Source organism: Chiloscyllium punctatum, chromosome 14 (genome assembly GCF_047496795.1).
Source record: "Chiloscyllium punctatum isolate Juve2018m chromosome 14, sChiPun1.3, whole genome shotgun sequence".
Classification (NCBI taxonomy): domain Eukaryota; kingdom Metazoa; phylum Chordata; class Chondrichthyes; order Orectolobiformes; family Hemiscylliidae; genus Chiloscyllium; species Chiloscyllium punctatum.
The window spans coordinates 1,840,609-1,862,130 of record NC_092752.1 but is presented as its reverse complement, the minus strand read 5'-3'; the positions used below and the strand labels follow the sequence as shown (position 1 = coordinate 1,862,130).

Here is a 21,522-nt window from a genome sequence, read left to right as displayed (position 1 = left end):
TTTTTTTTGTCTGGCCAATTTTTAAGCTTCTCCCTTGAATTTAACATGATCTCTAATTTCCCTTGTAAGCCATGATTAGATCAAGAATGAACAGCTGTTACCGGTCCCCCAATATCTCTCCACAATCCTCCTTTTGAAAGGGCTCGAGGGCCTTTGTGCTAGTGGTTGCTTAGCAACTTCTCCTTGTCTTAGAATTTAGTTTTACAAATCCAGAAAAGTGTAAGGAAGACACCTCAGAAACTGCAAGATTCTCCTGAAATCCTTTGCTCAGACAAAATTCCCAGGAACCTGGAGTTTCCAAGGTACAAGTGTTTCTGTTTGGTAAAACCGGAAGAAGTCCACCTTGGCTAATCCCCCAAAGACTTGAATTTCCAGCACTCTATGCTGTCAACAATTCAGCTTCATCAGCAGGTTGTCCAGATGTGAGAAGGCATCACATTCTATCTTTTATTCCCAGACCCCTGGCACATAGATGTTGTTCTTTCCCTTTGTAATGAAATAAAATAATCTCTGAAGAAACATGTCTTTGTGTTTTGGGTGGGTGTCTATGCAGATACGAATTATAATTTAGGTGTTAATCACTGTTTGCCACTTGTTTTATATTGTATTGTTCATAATAATGGATTATTTTGAGTTCATTTTTAAAAAAGTCCTGATGAACCTTTATTTTATTCTGGACAAAGTGAGCCTTTTGGACAAAAGAGAAGTGATTGTGTGACTTGATTCACTGCATTCTTCCTGTCAGAGTTGTGACATGATGGATATTTTCTACTTTAAGCCAACAGCAGCAGTTCAGAACTAATCCATTGGCTGTAAAATGGTTTGAAACATTCTGAAAATGTGATCTGTGGAATCTCTTTACAAACAAGGCAGAGGAGTAAGCCTCTCAGCTCCTTGAGACTGCTACACCATTTAATAAAGTTATGGCTGATTTGACTGTGACCTCAAATCCACATTTTTGCCTAACCCCAATACCATTTCACCCCCTTGTTTACTAAGAATCTATTCATCTCGACTTTAAAAATATTCAAAGGTTCTGATTCCATCACCTTTTCAAGGAAAGTCCAAAGACTTTCTCTTTTTAATTAGTTCATGGAGTTTGAGTGTCATTGGCTAGGCCAGCATTTATTACTCATTCTGAAGTTGCCTTTGAGAAGGTGAGCTGCCTTCTTGAACCTCCATTTGGTGTGGGTACCGGCACAATCCTGTTTTCAAGGCAGGATGGCTTGGAGGGGAACTTGCAGGTGGTGTTCCCATATATCTGCTGCCCTTGTCCTTCTATTGAAAATGGCCTTGGGAATGGAAAGTGCTAAGGATCTTTGGTAAATTTCTGCAGTGCATCTTGTAGATAGTACACTGTGTTGGTACCGAGCATCAGTGGTGGAGGGAGTGGATGCTTGTGGATGTGGTGCAAAACAAGCGGGTTGCTTTGTCCTGATGGTATCAATCTTCTTGAGTGTTGTTGGAACTGCCCTCATCCAGGCAATTGGAGAGTGTTCCATCACACTCCTGACTTGTGCCTTGTAGATGGTGGACAGCCTTTGCAGAGTCAGATGGTGAGTTACTGCAGGATTCCTGATCTCTGACCTGTTACAGCTATAGGATTTATGCAGCTAGTCCAATTTCTGGTTAATGGTACTCCCCAGGCTGTCGATAGTGGGGGATTCAGCATTGGCATTCCTTTCACAGGAGAAGTGGTAGCATTGCGGTAATCTTACTGTGTTACTAATCCAGAACTGCAGGCCAATGTTCTATGGATATTGGTTCAGATCCCACCATTGTAGATGATGAAATTTGAATCTAATGAAATTCTAGAATAATGACCTATGGTAACCATGCAACCGCAGTTGATTTGCTCTAAAACCCATATGACCTATCTGTGATACCAGACCTACAGCAATGTAGTTGACACTTAACTGCCCTGTTAGCAATAAATGCTGGCCTAACCTGAGATGCCCTTACACAACAAAAATTATTTGCAATGCAACAAAAAAAATCTCATTCTCATTTTAAATGGATGACTTCAGATTTTTAAAGCATCATCTCATTCTAGATTCTCCTATGAAAGAAACATCCTCTCCACATTCACGATGTCAAGGTTCCTCAGTCAAATTTCTCCTTCTAAATTCCAGTTTATGTAATTCTAGCCTGTCAAACCTTTCCTCATAAGACAACTCACCATTTCAGACATCAGTCTGGGAGCCCTTATCTGAACTGCTTCCAGTGCATTTACATAATTCTAAAATAAGGAATACTGTACATGATACTCTAGATGTGGTCTCACCAGTGTATAACTAAAGTCTAATCTCTCTACTTCTGTATTGAATTCCCCTGGCAATAAATTATATAATTATAACAGCGTTCTTAATTACATGTGGGTCTGCATACCGGTGTTTTGCAGCAGGACACTCAGATCCCTCTGCCTCTCAGCAATCTTACTATTTTGAAAACACGCTTCCTCCTTATTCTTCCTGCCAAGATAGAAGATGCATATTTTGCATTTTCCCATATACATTTGACAAATCTTTGCCCATTCACCTATCCTATTTGTATTCTTTTTAAGCTTCCTCATCACAATTTACCCTTCTACCTTTCTGTCAGTTGCATATTTGGCAACTATACATTCTATCCCTTCATCGAAGTCCTTCATATTAATTGTGAATAGTTGAGGCCCCAGCACTGATCCTTACAGCATACCATTTGATACAGCTTGCCAACATGAAAAAGACCTATGTATGCCTAATCTATTTCCTGTTAGCCAGCCGATCTTCTATCCACGCCAATATGCTATTCCTTACATCATAAGCTTTCATTTTCCACAATAACTTTTGAGGTGGTACGCTAGCAAATGCTTTCTGGAAATCCATGTACAACACACCCTCTTGCTCAATGCTCTTTATCCATAGCATGTTACTTCCTCAAAGAACTTCAATAAATTTGTTAAACATGACATTATTTTCAGAAATCCACATTAACTGCCTGATTACTTTGAACCTATCCTGCTACAACTTACCAAATAATAACTTCTGACATTTTTCCTGAGGGATATTACACTAACTGCCTATAGTTTACTGCTTTGTTTTGCTCACTTTAGACAAAGGAATGCATCTGATATCTTCCAGTCAAATGGAATCTTCCCCAAATCTAGGGAATTTTGGGAAATTAAAACTGATGTATCAACCACCTCACTGACCACTTATGATGCTAAGATGATGTCCTTCAGGGCTCAGACACTTGTAAGGTTGCAGCTCGAACAAATGCTTAGTATCATTTCTCTAGTGATTGTAATTATTCTGAATTCCTCCCTCCCCTTCATTTCCTGATTTATATCTGTTTGTGGGATGTTACTTGCATTTTCTATAGCAAAAACTAACACATAAACAGCCATTTGATGTGCTGTCTTCTCAGCCACTAATTAAAGCAACAGTGAAAGACCTATTACAGACAAGCTGGAGCTAGGGCGCTGCGTACAAATTAAGATTTGGCTGGCAACAGGTAGAGCATTGGTCTGTGGATTAATGATCAATTATTGATAACAAACACCTGCTCCTTGGCAGAATCTGTGATTGGCTCCCAGGTAGTTGACCAGCTTGAGGATGTGAATGTTTGGGAGAAGTCACCAGATCTCTGCAGATCTCTTTTATCTGTCGTAATAAAAACACCTTAAACCTGAAGAAAGCGAGTATTTTCCATCACTAGTTGCTTTACTGTACTTTACCTGTATGGGTACATTAGATGAGGAACTTGTACTGTAAATTCCTTAAAGATTACTCTGCAAGCAAGAAACAACTAGCCTGTTTTCTTCACTAAAGCTTTCCTGGTTTTGCTTTGCAAATTATTTAACCTAGAAATGCACTTTTCTCTGCATGTGTGACACAGTATTTAAAAATTTTATTGTTCTTTTCAAGTAACAGTCGTTCTCTGGAACCTCATTCTGGCTTTAACATTGTGAAGCATTGTTTCTCAAAGGAATTAAAATCACTATTTTCAGGAATACAACCCTGACTTTACTGCAATCTTGTTCAGGAACCATGTCTTTCTAATGGCTACCAGATCATATTCATTCATTCATTTCTATTTGTGTTCAGTTCATTTGCATAAAGTGCTGTGTGCATTCAAATAGTAGTTTTTATCTGTTAATTTACTCTTAGATGAGTACTCTCATATCCTTTCCTGGACAATTTATCATTTCCTGTATTAGTACGTTTCTCTTTTGCCCTGTCTCAATTCTGATCTTCCCAAATTTGATCCCTGTTCCCCATTAAGAAGTTTAAAATCTGTCTACTTTTCTAGTTGTGTGGCCTGCAAGAACACCAGCCCCAGCTGCAGAGTTGAGCGGAAGCCATCTCATCAGTACACATCGAACTTTCCTCAGTATTGTTGCCAGTACTCCATGAATTGGAACCTATTAATCTTATTTGCCATGTGCCAATATCAGGTAATAATTCGGAAAGCCGCAGCTTTGAGATTCTGCTTCTTAATTTGATGCTTAGCTCCAAATACTGACAATGCAGAACTATCCACATGCACTTGGGTAGTTTTTGCTGATTTCATGAATTATAATATTTCTCACTTAAGATGAAATCAGGGTTCAATTACTTCAGTTTGTTCTAATATAAAATCCATCCTAAAGAAAAAAAATTACAATCATCCTGTAAGACATTGAGATTTCACACTTACTGTTTACCATAGACCACATTAGAGAGTAAGCAGAAACCTACAGTAAATACTACTTATAATATTCAGATAATATAAATTTTTTTTGTGTGCCTGTTTTTTTAACAAGACTACTTAAGTTGGCATGTCACCATTAACTTTACTCTTCATTAAGTCTATGATTCTGATCTCAATGAGATATAATGTTGCCTTGAAGTCAAGAACCTTTTTCTTTGTTGAAACTATGCCATGAGCAAACGTGTTGGCAACACAGCAGTAGTTACCTATTAAACTAGTACTAGAAGGATCTGGGAGAAAGTGAGGACTGCAGGTGCTGGAGATCAGAGTCAAAAAGTGAGGTGCTGAAAAAACACAGGCAGCATCTGAGGAGCAGAAGAATCGACATTTCGAGCATAAGTTCTTCATCAGAAAAGAAGGGTGGCCCAAGGGGACAATAAAAGGGGTGTGGGGGTGGGAAGAAGGTAGCTGGGAATGCAATAGGTAGATGAAAGTGAGGGTGAAAGTGATAGGTTGGAGAGGAGGATGGAGCGGATAGTTGGGAAGGAAGATGGACAGGTAGGGCAGATCAAGAGGACAGTGCCGAGTTGGAAGGTTGTATCTGGAATAAGGTGGGTAGAGGGAAAATGAGGAAACTGGTGAAATCCACATAGATCCAGTCGGGTTGGAGGGTCCCAAGGCAGAAGATGAGGCGTTCTCCTTCCAGGCGTAGGGTGGCTTGAGTTTGGCGGTGGAGGAAGAACCTCTTGTTCTATATCCACCTCTTGTACCTGTACACTGACCTCTGTGACATCAAGCAGCAACGTTCTTGAATGATTAATGGTTGTTATTCATTCATCAGTTTCATGCCAATGCAGCCATTTTAGCTCCTTGGCAGGAATGGTAAGAGAAGCAGGTATCCTGTCATATTAACAAAGAAAAACCTGGGATGGTCTCAAAAGCTGCACTGCCTTTCCTGTGTTTGTCATTTTACATCATCTAAATGAATTGTAATGAAAATTCAAGGAGTAGCATCTCTTTCAATTATCATAGCATTCAACAACAACAGATTAATGATAAACAGTCCTACCTTTTCAAACAGTAGCGGTCAGTAATGATTCTGCTGTTCCTATTTGTGTATCATCAAGACCTTTTCCTAATCACTTGTTCCATTAGCATTTCACTTCACCTTGCATCATGATTTCTTTTTCCACTTAATTTCCTCTACCCAATCAAAGATCTTCCTTCACATTCTATTATAGCCCTTTCCCACTTTTTATTTGCTTAAAATGTATAGCAATCCTAACTATTCCCAGTTCCGATGCCAGAGTTAATGTTCCAGGCTGATACTCAGTTTCTCCTTCTATAGCTGATTCCTAATCTTTAAATATGATCAGCGTTTCTTATTTTCAATCACCCCCACAAACTTATAAGAATGTTGTGGAGCACAAACGCTGCATTATGCCAGTAATGAACATATCGAACTTGTGCTAGAGATTTCTGCATGGATAGTCCAGCATCAGAGTCTATTAAGCTAATTATAAACTCCATGATGCACTGCACATTGTCAATGTCCTGTACAAGCAGGACATTCAAACCTGTGTATAGGAACTAAGAGAAGGAGGCCGTTTAGTCTGTTAGATTGATTTGGGACCAGACTATTCAGCCTAGAGCCTACTTCATTGGAGCAGGAGCAAGTGCCATTGCAGTCATTCAGAACCTGTTCCACGACCACTGAATTAAATCTCAGCTGATCTATGTCTCACCCATCTTTGTTCCAGGTTCAGAAATATTCTTAAGCAACAAAAATATCTCAGTCTTCTAAATTTTAATTAGCCTTCAGCTTTTCAGGGGGAATGAGTTCTGGGTTTTCACTACCATTCGTGAGGAAAAACATTTCCTAATTTCACTGCTAAATGATCAACTCTAATTTTGAGATTATTCATTCTTGTTCTGTTTTCCCAAACAAAGGAAACAATTCCTCTACATGGACTGTATCATATCAATTTTAAATAACCAACTGTCTTAAGCAAAGGGACCTTGCTCCTTCGATTCTTCCAGGATACCGTTGCAAACTTGAAGACTTTTGCCAGTCAACATCTGCTTGAACAGAAGAAACAATCCCAATGTCAAGATGTGCAAGCAACCTGTCAGATTTCACACCCTTCCAATAGGTGCAACAATGGATTAGGAACAATCTAAATACTATTTTGCAGATTGCACCCAAATCATTAGGCAGATAACCATGACATTAAAAACAAAGAGCTGTAGAAACTCAGCAATTCTGGCAGCATGTGTGAACAGAGAAATAGATGTAATGTTGAGTACAACATTTTTAGTCTCCAGCATTTTGCAGTATTTGCCTTTGTTTGGGGGAGGTAGTGGTTTAGTGGTAATATCACAAGACGAGCAATCCGGAATCTTGGGCTAATGTTCTGGGGACATGGGTTTGAATCCCTCTGTGACAGATGGTAAAATTTGAATTCAATAAAAATTAAGAATAAAAAAGAAAGCCAGTCTAATGGTGACCATGTAACCATTATCAATTGTTATAAAAAACAAATCACTAATGCACTTAGGAAAAGAAATCTGCTACCCTTTTCTGTTCTGGTCTACATATGACTTCAGAACCAAAGCAATGGAGTTGACACTTAACTGTAAGGGATAGGCAATACATGCTGGTCCAGCCAGAGACAACCAGATGTTATGAATAAATATTTTAAAAAGTCTTCTCACCCACTAGTTATAATCATTTCACTTGGCAAAACAGCACAAAATTAGGTTTAAAGAAATCTTAACATGAAAATGCACTAAGTCTGAATTTTGTAATGAGATATTTTAATTTAAAAAATAAAACACTTGGACAAACGCAGGCTATGCTCCAATTGAAAACAGTTTGGTAGTTTCTTTCTAATATTTTATTGGTGTTGTCAAAATAACCACAAATTGAAAATGTTGAACTTGGTGGAATTTTTACTTTAAAAATGTTGACCATATTTATGCAAAAGATATATGTAAAGCACAAATTAGCACATATCTTAACTTTAAATTAATTTTAGATTGACACGTAAGCCAGCACCAAGCACATAATTTTGAGGAACAGAAAAAATCCACCAGCTTCTAACAGCATTGTAAACAAATACAATTGGCTGAGTCCAATTAGAATCAAAGAGTCATAGAGATGTACAGCACGGAAACAGATCCTTCAGTCCAACCTGTCCATGCCAACCTAATATCTTAACCTAATCTAGTCCCATTTGCCAGCTCCTGTCACTTCCTATTCATGTACCCATCTAGATGCCTTTTAAATGTTGCAATTGTATTAGCCTCCACTACTTCCTCTGGCAGCTCATTCCATACACACACCACCCTCTGCATGAAAAAGTTGTCCCTTAGGTCCCTTTTAAATGTTTCCCCTCTCACCCTAAATCTACACCTTCTAGTTCTGGACTGCCCCCATCCCAGGGAAAGACCTTGTCTATTTACCCTATCCATGCCCCTCATGATTTTATAAACCTCCATGAGGTCACCCCTTAGCCTCTGACATTCCAGGGAAAACAGCCCTAGCCTATTCAGTCTCTCCCTATAGCTCAAATCCTCCAACACTGGCAACATCCTTATAAGTATTTTCTGAACTGTTTTAAGTTTCACAACATCCTTCCGATAGGAAGGAAACCAGAATTGCACACGATATTCCAAAATTGGCATAACCAATGTCTTGTACAGCCGCAACATGACCTCCCAACTCCTGTACTCAATACTCTGACCAATAAAGGAAAGCATACCAAACGCTTACTTCGCTATCCTATCTACCTGCGACTCCACTTTCAAAGAGTTATGAACCTGCACTCCAAGGTCTGTTTGTTCAGCAACACTCCTTAGGACCTTACCATTAAGTGTATAAGTCCCACGACTCTACTTTCAATTGATTGTATAATTCGCTATTCTTCATTCCAAAGATTTAGCAGCATTAAGACAGCATTCTACTTGGCTTCTGTTTTATTTCTATCTGCCATGTCTTCTGACCCTCGAAATTTTGCTTTACACATTGATATCCCAACAAATTTTAGCAACCTCTTTATAAATGGTACCTTTAAGGCTTCTTTTTTCCAGAGAAAACAAGCTTATCTTATGGAACTTGTCCTGACAAGTTACTACCCAGAATCATGTTTTACTGCTTTATTGTATTCTATGATATCTAGAAGGTACAGCATACAAGACAATTTCATTTGATAAATATTCTCATGTCAGATATGTACAGAATGAAGATCCAATACGCTGAAAAAGCATTGCTTTCTTTTAACGTTCAAGTATGGCAAGTTCTATTTCCCATGTCAGTCAAAGTGGCTTTTTGAGTGCAGCTACTAGTTTACTGGTAAATGTGGGGCAATTTTGATTTTGTAATGCACTAAGAAGTAAGTTAATGCCATTTAATTCTAATCCAGTGGTGTTTTCATGCCTGTGGTTAGAGCTACATGGTTGCCCCATTGCACTCTTTACCATTTTCTGCATCTCTTGTATTCTTAACTTTAGGCTGAAGCTGGAAGAGAAAGACTTGAGAACTTTTCATAAAACTCTAAAATTTCTAGTGTTTCTGTGGAAAGTTGTATTTAAAGGTAATTCGTAAAGAAAATTAGTTCCATCACAGATTGCTAAAGATAAACATCTGGTGATGTGTTCTGAACTGCTGCATGCATGCCAGTTTATTTTGGTTGGGAAAAGGTTGGAGAAACAAAACAACATGAACTATGGCTGTACACTCAAACTGCCCAGTGCAAAAAAAAATAATTCTATCACAACAGCTATAATCATTTTATACTCAAGTTTCCCTAATGAATCCTCAAATTCATTTGGTTACTAAGACAGGGAGATACACCAAGACGTGTTTCAACCTGGATTGCGTTGGTACAACAGTAATGAATTATTATTGCATTAATTGGGCTAAGGGTAGATCTGCTGTGCCCTTTCAGCCATAGAATTCTGATTGGGACTCCAGAACAGAAAAACAGAAAGCTAAATTTTTTTTAAAGCACGAGGGAAAAGCTAGGATTACAATATTCATCAAGAGTTTACCCATGGTTTCTTAGACCTGGCTCCCAGCAGCAGCAGTGTAAAACACAAAGCTCTTTCAGAACAGTTTCAGTTCAGGACCCAGTAGATACTTTACAGAACACAGAAGGGGGACTGTTGTCACAGCACAACATAAAAATTGGGATTCCGATTTTCCATGTTCCAGAAGCCTGTGGTGACAAATGGGACTAATTATTCTGTTAGACTTTACACAAATAATAGATATAAACTGTGATCATGGCCTGAATCAAAAACAGAAGTTGCTGGAGAAATTCAGCAAGTCTGCCAACATCTGTAGGAGGAAAGCAGAGTTAATGGTTTGACTCCAATGGCACTGATTTCTTCCCACAGATTTTGCCAGAGATGCTGAGTTTCTTCAGCAATTTTTGTTTATGTTTCGGATCTCTAGCATCCACAGTTTTTATTATTTTATATTATCATCATTACCTCTTGGGCTTCTGGGGTACAACACAATTTAATAGCTAAGGTCTTTCTGCTATTTTGAATACAATCCTAGTAATATTGATCTAAGGATAATTGCATAAATACTTTCATAATGTCAAGCAAATGTTTAAAATGCTCACGTTGATTTCTACACAAATAACAATTCCAAACAAATAGGTATTTAAGTAAATCTGGACAGTTTCTTTTAAAAAATAAATCTACATAATGTACAATTGTTAATAAAACAGTTTAAAACCATTTCCTCTGTTATGTGCAGAGATATTCAAGAATCACATGTCTGTTGAAATTCAATAGAGATCCTTCTGAAATTTAATATAGATCCATAGAACATCTTAGACTTCAATTTCATTTTCCACTCCTTGATGATGTTCATATGATGTCCTGGTCTTGCTTTCCAAGCCTATAGAACAAAACACACATCAACCATACAAATATATGAAGAAAGACCAGAAAGGCTGTCTTAGCTATTCATGTAGAGATTGAGCATCATGATCCAAGTGTTTCCACTCATGCTAGCAGCCACTCGAGATTTTGTAACATACATACGAAGCCAATGATTGAGAAGATTCTTCTCCAACACTTGAAGGCAACCGAATGAGCTCCAGGAACTCAAACTGGCAAAATGGTTCATTAAGCAACGTCCCACCTACTGTGTGTGCAGCAGGATCAGCTGTAGTGAGGAACCCTCAATCTAAATCCCTTTGATGTGGATTCAGGGACTTTGCAATCTCTGCACAAGTAGGCAACTTATTCCAGAGGCCCCTAATCCTCTATAATAAACAGAAACCTGTGTTTAATCTTGTTCTGTACATATGCAAGCATGGAACTAGATGTCATATAAATGCAGTTATCAAGGCATAGTCATACGGCATATAAGCAGGCCCTTCAGCCTACCATTCCTATGCTAACCAACAAACACCCACCAAATTAATCCCATTTGGTGATTTCAATTACCCCAGGGTAGACTGAGAAATCGCTAGAGTATAGGGCATAGAAGGGGAGAAATTCCTGCAACACTTGCAGGAGAATTTTCTGGAACAGTACATTTCCAGTCTTACCAGGCAGGGATCTCTGGAATGGTAGGTCTAACATATGATGAACAGCTGAGGATCCTGGGATTGTATTCATTAGAGTTTAGAAGGTTGAGGGGAGGTCTAGTAGAAACTTACAAAATAATGCATGGCTTAGAAAGGGTGGAGGAGAAAGTGAGGACTGCAGATGCTGGAGATCAAAGCTGAAAATGTGTTGCTGGAAAAGCGCAGCAGGTCAGGATTCCTGAAGAAGGGCTTATGCCCGAAACGTCGATTCTCCTGTTCCTTGGATGCTGCCTGACCTGCTGCGCTTTTCCAGCAACACATTTTCAGCTTAGAAAGGGTGGACACTGGGAATTTGTTTCCGTCAGGCGGGGAGCCTAGGGCCCGTGGGCACAGCCTTAGAATCAATTTAAAACGGAAATGAGGAGATAATCCTTCAGCCAGAGAGTGATGGACCTGTGGATACATTGCCACGGAGCGCAGTGGAGGCCGGGACATTAAATGTCTTCAAGGCAGAGATTGATAAATTCTTAATCTAGCAAGGAATTAAGGGATACAGGGAGAGTGCAAGTAAGTGGCTTTGAAATGCCCATCACCCATTTATTGAATGGCAGAGTGGACTTGATGGGCTGAATGGCCTTACTTCCATTCCTATGTCTTATAGTCTAATGGTCTTATGGAGCTGTGCTGGATCTGGTCCTAGAAATTGAGGCAAGCCAAGTGGAGAACAGAAGAGTGGGAAAGATTCGGGAAAAGGCAATTATAATGTAACAATGTTCAATATTAATGTGGAAAAGGATAAAAAGCAGTCAAGGATTAAGATCAAAACTGGAAGAGGGCAATTTTAGGGGTCTAAAATTTGAACTAAAACACATATATTAATATCAAACATTTAGTGAAGGGGTTCATAAGGAACCAAGCAGGGTAAACTGCTCACTGAAGCAAAGGATATGGCAGAAGTACTACATTAATACTTTGCTTCTGTCTTTTCCAAATTAGAAAATGGTGACAATGGCCCAGTTGAGCAACTGAGCAGTACAGTAACAGAGAAAGGAAAGGATCTTCAAGGCTGGCAACACTCCAGGTAGAGAAGTCGCCAGGCCTAGCTGGGATGTATCCAAGAATTCCAGGGAACAAATCGCAAAGCTGTTGACAGAAATTTGCCAGGCTTTTCTGAACAAGAATTCGTTACTCAGGACTGGAGGGTTGCAAATGTGACACTCTCATTTAAGAGAGAGGCAAAGGATAACCCAGGAAACTACAGACCCATCAGCTTGACATCAAAAGTGGGAAAATTGATGGAGGCAATACTACAGAATAAGGTAAATATACATGTATTTTTCTCCAAATTAATACTAGATTGTCAAGTTTTGTCAAAGGCAGGTCACGTCTGACAAATTCAGTTAGGTTTTGACAAGGTGACACAGGCAGTGGTGAGGGTAGGGCCATGGATGTTATATATTTGGACTTTCAGAAAGCATTTGAAATGCTACCACCTGGCAGGTTGGTCAGCAAATTAGAAATATTTGGGTTTGATGGGTCCTTGACCGCATCAATTAGAAATTGGTTAAAAGATAGGAAACAGAGTGTGAGTATAGTTGGGTATTTCTCAGATTGGAGATGAGTTGAAAGAGATTGGTGTTGAAACCCTTACTTTTTCTGATTTAAATAAATGATCTGGAGGCAGGTGTTGAGGGCAAAATCTCTGAAGTTTCACATGCTTCTAAGCTGGGGAGAATGATAAATTGTGAGGATGACACTGAGAGATTTTAGAGGGACATTATCCAAATGGGCAGACACCTGACGGATGAGTTTCAATGGAGAGAAATGGAAGGTAATGCATTTTGTTAGAAGAAACACAGGGACAGACAATACACACTCAATGGTACAACTTGTGAGGGGAGTTCAGGAGCAGAGAGACCTCGAGGTTCATATACTTAATTCTCTGAAGATGGCCAGGAAAGTTAAAAAGGCTCAAAAATAGAAATTGCTGGAAAAACACAACTTGTCTATGAAGATAAAGCAGAATTAGTGTTTCGGGCCCAGTGACCCTTCTTCAGACCATTTCCAGCAATTTCTGTTTTTGTTTCTGATTTCCAGCATCCGCAGTCCTTTTTTTTTGTTTAAGTTAAGGTGACTTACAGGATCCTTGGTTTTATAAATACAGGCATTGAGTATAGAAGCAATGAAGTGAAGCTATACTTCTACAGATTGTTAGTCAAACCACATTTGGAGAATTTTGTTCAATTCAAGGAAGGATGTTGCAAGGCCTGGAGATAGTGCAAAGGAGAGTTACAATAATGTTAACCAGGAATGAGGCATCCTAGACACAAGGAAAGATTTAAGAAATTGAGTTTAGTCTTGGAGCAGAGAAAATTAAGGAAGTGACCTTACTGAGGTGTTCAAAATTCTGATCAATTTTGACAAGGTAAAAAATAATATTCTGTTTCCACGAGTTGGTATATCAGTTAGGGGTCACAGTTTCAAGACCAGGAATGAGATGAGGACCATAAGACATAGAAGTGGAAGTAAGGCCATTCGGCCCATCAAGTCCACTCCACCATTCAATCACGGCTGATAGGCAATTCAACACCACTTACCCGCACTCTCCCTGTATCCCTTAATTCCTTGCAAGATCAAGAATTTATCAATCTCTGCCTTAAAGACATTCAACGTCCCGGCCTCCACTGCGCTCCATGGCAATGAATTCCACAGACCCACCACTCTCTGGCTGGAGAAATGTCACCTCATTTCTGTTTTAAATTGACCCCCTCTAGTTCTAAGGCTGTGCCCACGGGCCCTAGTATCCCCGCCTGATGGAAACAACTTGGCAGCGTCCACCCTTTCTTGTAACTTTCTATTAGATCTCCCCTCAACCTTCTATACTGTAATGAATACAATCCCAGGATCCTTAGCCGATCATCATATGTTAGGCCTGCCATTCCAGGATCATCCATGTGAATCTCCGTTGGACGCGCTCCATTGCCAGTAAGTCCTTCCTGAGGTGTGGGGCCCAATCCGGACACAGTATTCAAAATGGGGCCTAACTAGAGCTTTATAAAGTCTCAGTAGCACATCGCTGCTTTTACATTCCAACCCTCTTGAGATAAATGACAATATTACATTTGTTTTCTTAACCATGGACTCAACTTGCAAGTCAACCTTTAGAGAATCCTGGACTAACACTCCCAGATCTCTTTGTACTTTAGCTTCATGAATTTTCTCACTGTTTAGAAAATAGTCTGTCCCGTTTCGAAAATAGACCTCGCATTTGCTCACATTAAATTTCATCAACCATTTCTTAGACCAATCTCCTGAACTATCTAAATCTTTCTGCAGCCTCCCCACCTCCTCAGTACTACTTGCCTATCCGCCTAACTTCACATCATTGGCAAACTTTGCCAGAATGCCCCCAATCCCTTCATTCAGATCATTAATATATAAAGTGAACAGCTGCAGCCCCAACACTGAACCCTGCAGGACACCACTTGTCACTGGCTACCATTCCGAAAAAGAACCTTTTCTCCCAAATCTCTGCCTTCTGTCAGACAACCAATCCTCAATCCATGCCAGTAGCTCACCTCAAACACCATGGGCCCTCACCTTACTCAGCAGCCTCCCGTGAGGTACCTTCTCAAAGGTCTTTTGGAAGTCTAGATAGATAACATCCACTGGGTTTCCCTGGTCTATCCTACTTGTTACCTCTTCAAAGAACTCTACAGGTTTGTCAGGCACGACCTCCCTTTACTAAATCCATGCTAACTTGTTCTAATCCAACCCTGCACCTCATCCTTAATGATGGATTCTAGAATTTTAATTTTAGAATTATAGGCTAATCGGCCTGTAATTTTCCATCCTTTGTCTTGATCCTCTATTGAACAAGGGGGTTACAACAGCGATTTTCCAATAATCTGGCACTTTCCCTGACTCCAGTGATTTTTGAAAGATCACAACCAACGCCTCCACTATTTCCTCAGCCACCTCCCTCAGAACTCTAGGATGTTGCCCACCGGGGTCAGGAGACTTATCAATTTTTAGACCTTTTAACTTTTCTAGCATTTTCTGTTTTGTATTGGCTACCATACTCAACTTTGCTCCTTGACACTCCTTAATTGTTGGGATATTACTCATGTCTTCCACAGTGAAGACTGATGCAAAGTATTTATTAAGTTCTTCAGCTATTTCCTTATCTCCCATCACTAGTCTTCCTGCATCAATTTGGAGTGGCCCAATGTCTACTTTTGCCTCTCGTTTGTTTCTTAAGTATTGAAAGAAACTTTTACTATCCTTTCTAATATTACTGGCTAGCTTACCTTCATATTTGATCCTCTCATTTCTTATTTCTCTCTTTGTTATCCTTTGTTTGCCTTCCCAATCTCCTGATTTCCCAGTGCTCTTAGCCACTCTTTAGTCTCTTTTTCTTTGATACATTCCCTGACTTCCTTTGTCAGCCATGGCTGCCTAATCCCCCCTCTCTGGATAATCTTTCTTTTCTCCCAATTACACCCAGAAACTCCTGCCATTGTTGCTCTACTGTCTTCCCCACCTGGCTCTGCTTCCAGTTGATTTTTATCAGTTCCTCTCTCATGCCCCTGTAATTACTTTTATTTAACTGCAACACCATTGCATCCGATTTTGTCTTCTCTCTTTCAAACTGCAGACTGAACTCTACCATATTACGATCACTGTATCCTAAGTTTTGCCTTACTTTAAGATCTTTTATGAAGTCTGGCTCATTACATAGCACTAAGTCCAGAATAGCCTGCTCCCTTGTGGGATCCATCACAAACTGTTCCAAAAAGCTATCCTGTTAGCATTCCATGAATTCCCTTTCTTTGGATCCACCGGCAACATTATTCACCCAGTCGATTTGCATACTGAAGTCTCCCATGATTACCGTGATCTTGCCTTTCTGACATACCCTTATCTATTTCCTGGTACATCTTGCGTCCCTGGTCCTGACCATTGTTGGGAGGTCAGTACATAACTCCCATTATGGTTTTTTTTGCCTTTGTGGTTCCTCAACTCCACCCACACAGACTCCACATCATCTGACCCTATGTCATTCAGTGCCATAGATTTAATTTCATTCTTAACTAACAAGGCAACCCTGCCTCCCTGTCTTTTCGATAAGGTGTAAATCTGCTAGTCCTGAGCTCCCTGGAAAGAGGACTGTGTGATGCCTACCACATCATAATCATTCACGATGATTTCTGCTGTTAATTCATCTACTTTGTTACAAACACTACGAGCATTCAGGTAAAGTGCCTTAATGCTAATTTTCGTATCCTCATGATTTCCATCATCCCTAGTAATATGTCCTAAGTTATCCTTCCTTTTTGCTTCATTCCTAATCTGCCTTGAACTTAAACCCTGCACACTTGCTAACCTGCTGTTTATTTTCTACTTGACTCCATACTCCCTGTTGCTTTCGCTTTCCTTCCCCCTGATTCATAAGTTCAAATCCTAGTGACCACCCTGTTTATCCTTTTCACTCGAACACTGGTTCCGGATCTGTTCAGATAGAGACCGTCCCAAAGGTACAGATCTCTCTGGTTCCGAAACTGATGCCAATGTCCCATGAAATGGAATCCCTCTTTCCCACACCAATCCCTTAGCCACATGTTTACTTCCCTAATTTTCTTATTCCTATGCCAATTAGCAAATGGCTCGGGCAGTAATCCAGAAATAATGACCTTCGAGGACCTGTTCTTCAATTTCCTTCCTACTGCTTTATACTCCCCAAACATGTCCTCCTTCCTAGCCTTGCCTATGTTGTTAGTCCCAACGTGGACCACAACAACTGGATCCTCTCCCTCCTGCTCCAATATCTTTTCAAGTCGGTTGGAGATGTCCTGCACCCTGGCACTGGGCAGGCAACACACCATGTGGGACTCCCAATCCGGCTCACAAAGGATACTATCTGTCCCCCGAATTATAGAATCCCCTAAACTAACTAGTTGTCCTTTTGCTCCCCTCCCCCCCTTGAATGGCCTTCAGAACCATGGTGCCATGGTCAGCTGGCTCATCCTGTCCACAGCCCTTTCCCTCATCCATACAGGGAGCAAAGATTTCATACCTGTTGGACAAGGTCAAGGACTGAGGCTCCTCCATTCCTGAGCTCAGAAAGCAACAGGGAGTATGGAGTCAAGTAGAAAGATAAACAGCAGGTTAGCAAGTGTGCAGGGTTTAAGTTCAAGGCAGACTAGGAATGAAGCAAAAAGGAAGGATAACTTAGGACATAATACTAGGGATGATGGAAATCTTGAGGATATGAAAATTAGCATTAAGGCACTTTACCCTGTTGTCCCTGATCACTAACTGAATTTGAATTACTTAACCTAGCGAGTGTGACTGCCTCCTAAAACAAAGCATCCAGGAAGCTCTCCCCCTCTCGGAGAAACGTCTTTACTCAAAGTTTATAAGATTTGGAATACCATGTTTGGGAGAGTGGTAGATTGAAAGTGATGAGGGCTGGAGAATGGGATTAGCAGGAGATGTGACAGATATGATAGGATGAATAGCCTCCCCCTCCTGTACTGTAAAATACCATGATTCTAAAAATAATGGAAAAGAAGGTTTCCTTTATTTTGAGAATCAAATATTTGCGATCAAATCTAATTATGCTTTTACATAAATCAGATGTTTTTCTTATGTGCACTCATACTTTCAAAAGGAAACACTTTGAATTGTCTTCCTTTTTGCACTATTCAACATTCAAGACAACCGGTAAGCAAGTTGTTATTGGACCAACAGAGTTTTGGGAGACTTGTAAGAAAGTATATCATATTAACAAAGCAGAATTGTTTAATCTCATTCCTACACAATATGTTCACTGAAGATTATCTTGATCTGCTATTCAGATTCTTAAAGGAGGCAAAGTACAACTGCCATGAGTGGATCCAATATTGAGACAGTACGGGAACATTACCCATATCTTTCATCATATAGAGATAATTATCTGCCTTCCTGTTTTTGCTACCAAAGTGGATAACTTCACTTCATCTGCTATGTATTTGCCCACTTACTCAGCTTGTTCAAATCACACTGAAGATTCTCTGCATCCTCCTCACATCCCACCTTCCCACCCAGCTTTGTCACATTTCACTTGGCTCCCTCATCTAAATCATTAACATACATTGTGAATAGCTGGGGTGACTGGCTCCCACTCTGTGACAGACTTGTCTATTCCTATTGTTTCCGGTCTGCCAGCTAGCTCTCTATCCATGTCAGCACACTACCCTGATCCCATGTGTTTTAGTTTTACACACTAATCTGTTACATGGACTTTAACAAAAGCCTTCTGAAAGTCCAAATAATCCACATCCACTGACTTTCCCCCATAACCCTACAGGCTACATCCTTGAAAAGAATCCAGTAAAGTTGTCAGCATGATTTCCCGTTCATAAATCCATGTTGACTGGTCAATTCTGTCATTGTTTTCCAACTGCTATTGAATCTTTTATAATGGCCCCTACATTTTCCCAATTATTGATGTCAGACTAACCAGTAATTTAAATCTGAGATAAATAAAGTTTTGCTAAGCAAAGGTGTTCAGGGATATGGACAAAAGGCAGTGATCGAGTTAGGCCACAATCAGCCATGATCTCATTCAATGACAGAACAGGCTCAAGCGGCTGAATGGCCTATTCCTGTTCCTACGATCCCTGTTTTCTTGCTTTCTCCTTTTTTAATAGTGGAATTACATTAGCAACTGTCCAATCCTTAGGAACTGTTCCAGAGTCTATAGAATCTTGAAAAAAGACCACCAATGCATCCACTATTTCTCGAGCAACATCCTTGAGTACTCTGGGATGTAGATTATCGAGGCCTCTGGATTTATTAACTTCAATCCTATCAATCTGCCCAACACTAGTTCCCTACTAATACTGATTTCCTTGAGCTCCTCCATCTCATAAAACCCTGTATTCCTCAACTTTTTTAGGACATGTGCAGGCAGAACTAAAACATGTATTTAATTGTTCTATTGTCTCTTTGTTCCCCATTATAACCTCTCCTGGTTCTGAATATATTGGACCTGCATGTATATACTAACCCTTTTCTCTTTATACACCTATTGAAGCTTTTATAATCAGTTTGTTTGTTTCCTGCAAGCTTTTCTTCGTACTCTATTTTCCCTTCTTAATCCTTTCCTGTATCTTGGTTTGCTGCAATATAAAGTACTCCCAATCTTCAAGTCTGCTGCTCTTTTCAGCCAATTTGTATGCTCCTTCCTTGATTCTAATATTATCCCGAATTTCCCTTCTTTGTCACAGCTGGTTCACCTTTCCAGTTTTAATTTTATGCCAGACAGGAATGAATAACTACTGCAAGCACTCTTTAAATGTTTGCTATTGCCTAACCACCATCATCCCTTTAAGTAATGTTCCCAATTTATCGTAGCCAGATCATGCCTTGTATCATCGTATTTCCCTTCATTTAAATTTAGGAGCCTAGACTCAGAATGAACTGTGTCACACTCCATCTTAATAGTCACTCTTCCCGAAGTGGCCTTACACTAGATTGCCAATTATTCCTTTCTCATTACACAATGCCCAGTCTAGGATGACCTGTCCTCCAGCTGATTCCTCAACATATTGATGCAGAAAACAATTTCAGACACATTCCAAGAACTCCTCCTCTATGTTGTTGTTACTGATTTGATTTGCCCAATCTATAAGTGAATTCAAGTCATTTATAATTACAATTGTAGTTTATTGTTTGCGTCTCTAATTTCCTTTTAATGCCTTCTCCAACATTATCACTATTGTTTGGTGATCTATTGATTCCTGTCCTTGAATTCACTGCCCATCACTTATTTCCCATTCTGTCTTTTGTTTTTGCTTTCATTTCCATCTCGGATAGGTTCCCATACCCCTGCTAATTTTAGTTTAAAGTCTCCCTACCGCACTTGCAAATACGTCCTCCAGAACATTAGCTCCTGTTCCCATGATCCCTGTTTTCTCTCTCTCTCCTTTTTAAAATAGTGGCAATACATTAGTGACTCTCCAATCCATAGGAACTGTTCCAGAGTCTACAGTGTCCTGAAAAATGACCACCAAGTGCATTCACTATTTCTCGAGCAACTTCTAGGAGCCCAGATGCTCCAACCCATGCACTGGTTCCACAGAACATACCAGCTTTAGATTATTCCAGTAAACATATTAAATTGAAAGATTTTTCTGGATTTTTAAAAGACTAACCTTCTCCATGGTCTGAATCCTGCTGATTTGATTTATGTAGCAGCTTTGGCCCTAGCAAGCCAATAATAACTGCTCCGATGGGAGCCGTGATCAGGATCCCCAGAAAGGCCACAGTGAGAACACTCAACCCGTACTCTGTTGCAGTCTTGTCATTTCGAATTCGTGCCATGTCCAAAGCTACAGAGCCAATGGCAGCCTAATTCAGCACAAAGAAACAAGGTTTTCTGTGATACATTCAGCTCCTTCAATTATGCAACATATTATGAAAAACTTGAAAAGAGATCACACACCTATGACAAAGCTTAATTTGAACACTTAACATGTCCACTGAGCAACAAACAGACAACAGTTTAATAACTGTCCAAACTGAAAATGATAAGTTAAATATTAGAGATACTATACAATAATGCTAAGAAAGCATATGGTGTTATGGCTTTCATTAACAGGGGGATCGAGTTTAAGAGCCACGAGTTTTACTACAGCTTTACAAGTCCCTGGTGAGACCATACTTGGAATATTGTGTCCAGTTCTGGTCGCCCTACTATAGGAAAGATACAGAAGCTTTGGAGAGGGTGCAAAGAAGGTTTACCGGGATGCTGCCTGGACTGGAGGGTTTGTCTTATGAACAGAGGTTGACGAAGCTTGGACTTTTCTCTCTGGAGAGGAGGAAGAAGAGAGGTGACCTGATCAAGGAATACAAGGTAATCAGAGGCATGGATAGAGACAGTAGCCAGAGACTTTTCCCCAAGGCAGGATTGACTGGCACAAGGGGGGTCACAGTTTTAAGATATTAGGAAGAAATATAGAGGAGACATCCACGGTTCTTTATGCAGAGAGTTGTGAATGCATGAAATGCGTTGCCAGCGGTGGTGGTGGAAGCAGAGCCATTAGGGACATTTAAGCGACTGTTGGACATGCACATGGACAGCAGTGAATTGAGGGGTGGTGCATAGGTTAGGTTATTTTATTTTACCTAAAAATTAATCCTCAGTACAACATCGTAGGCCGAAGGGCCTGTTCAGTGCTGTACTTTTCTATATTATAATGCTTCACATTTATGGTAAGTACAGACATAGATTTAAGTTTCATCACATTTT

At 39.9% G+C, this 21,522-nt stretch overlaps 1 protein-coding gene across 6 annotated transcripts in view; it reads right to left on the bottom strand.

Annotated features, from left to right (window-relative positions):
* Positions 1–7,608: 7,608 nt before the first annotated feature.
* LOC140485532 (sodium/hydrogen exchanger 9B2-like) overlaps positions 7,609–21,522 on the bottom strand; it is a 191,855-nt gene continuing 177,941 nt past the window's right edge. For all 6 annotated transcript variants that reach the window (XM_072583730.1, XM_072583729.1, XM_072583728.1 and 3 more), the window contains 2 exons: positions 20,426–20,621; positions 7,609–10,588 (listed from right to left, as the gene is read on the bottom strand). In XM_072583730.1, coding sequence (XP_072439831.1) covers positions 10,521–10,588; positions 20,426–20,621 — 264 coding nt within the window. In that variant the 3' untranslated portion in view covers positions 7,609–10,520. The remainder of the gene's footprint in view (positions 10,589–20,425; positions 20,622–21,522) is intronic.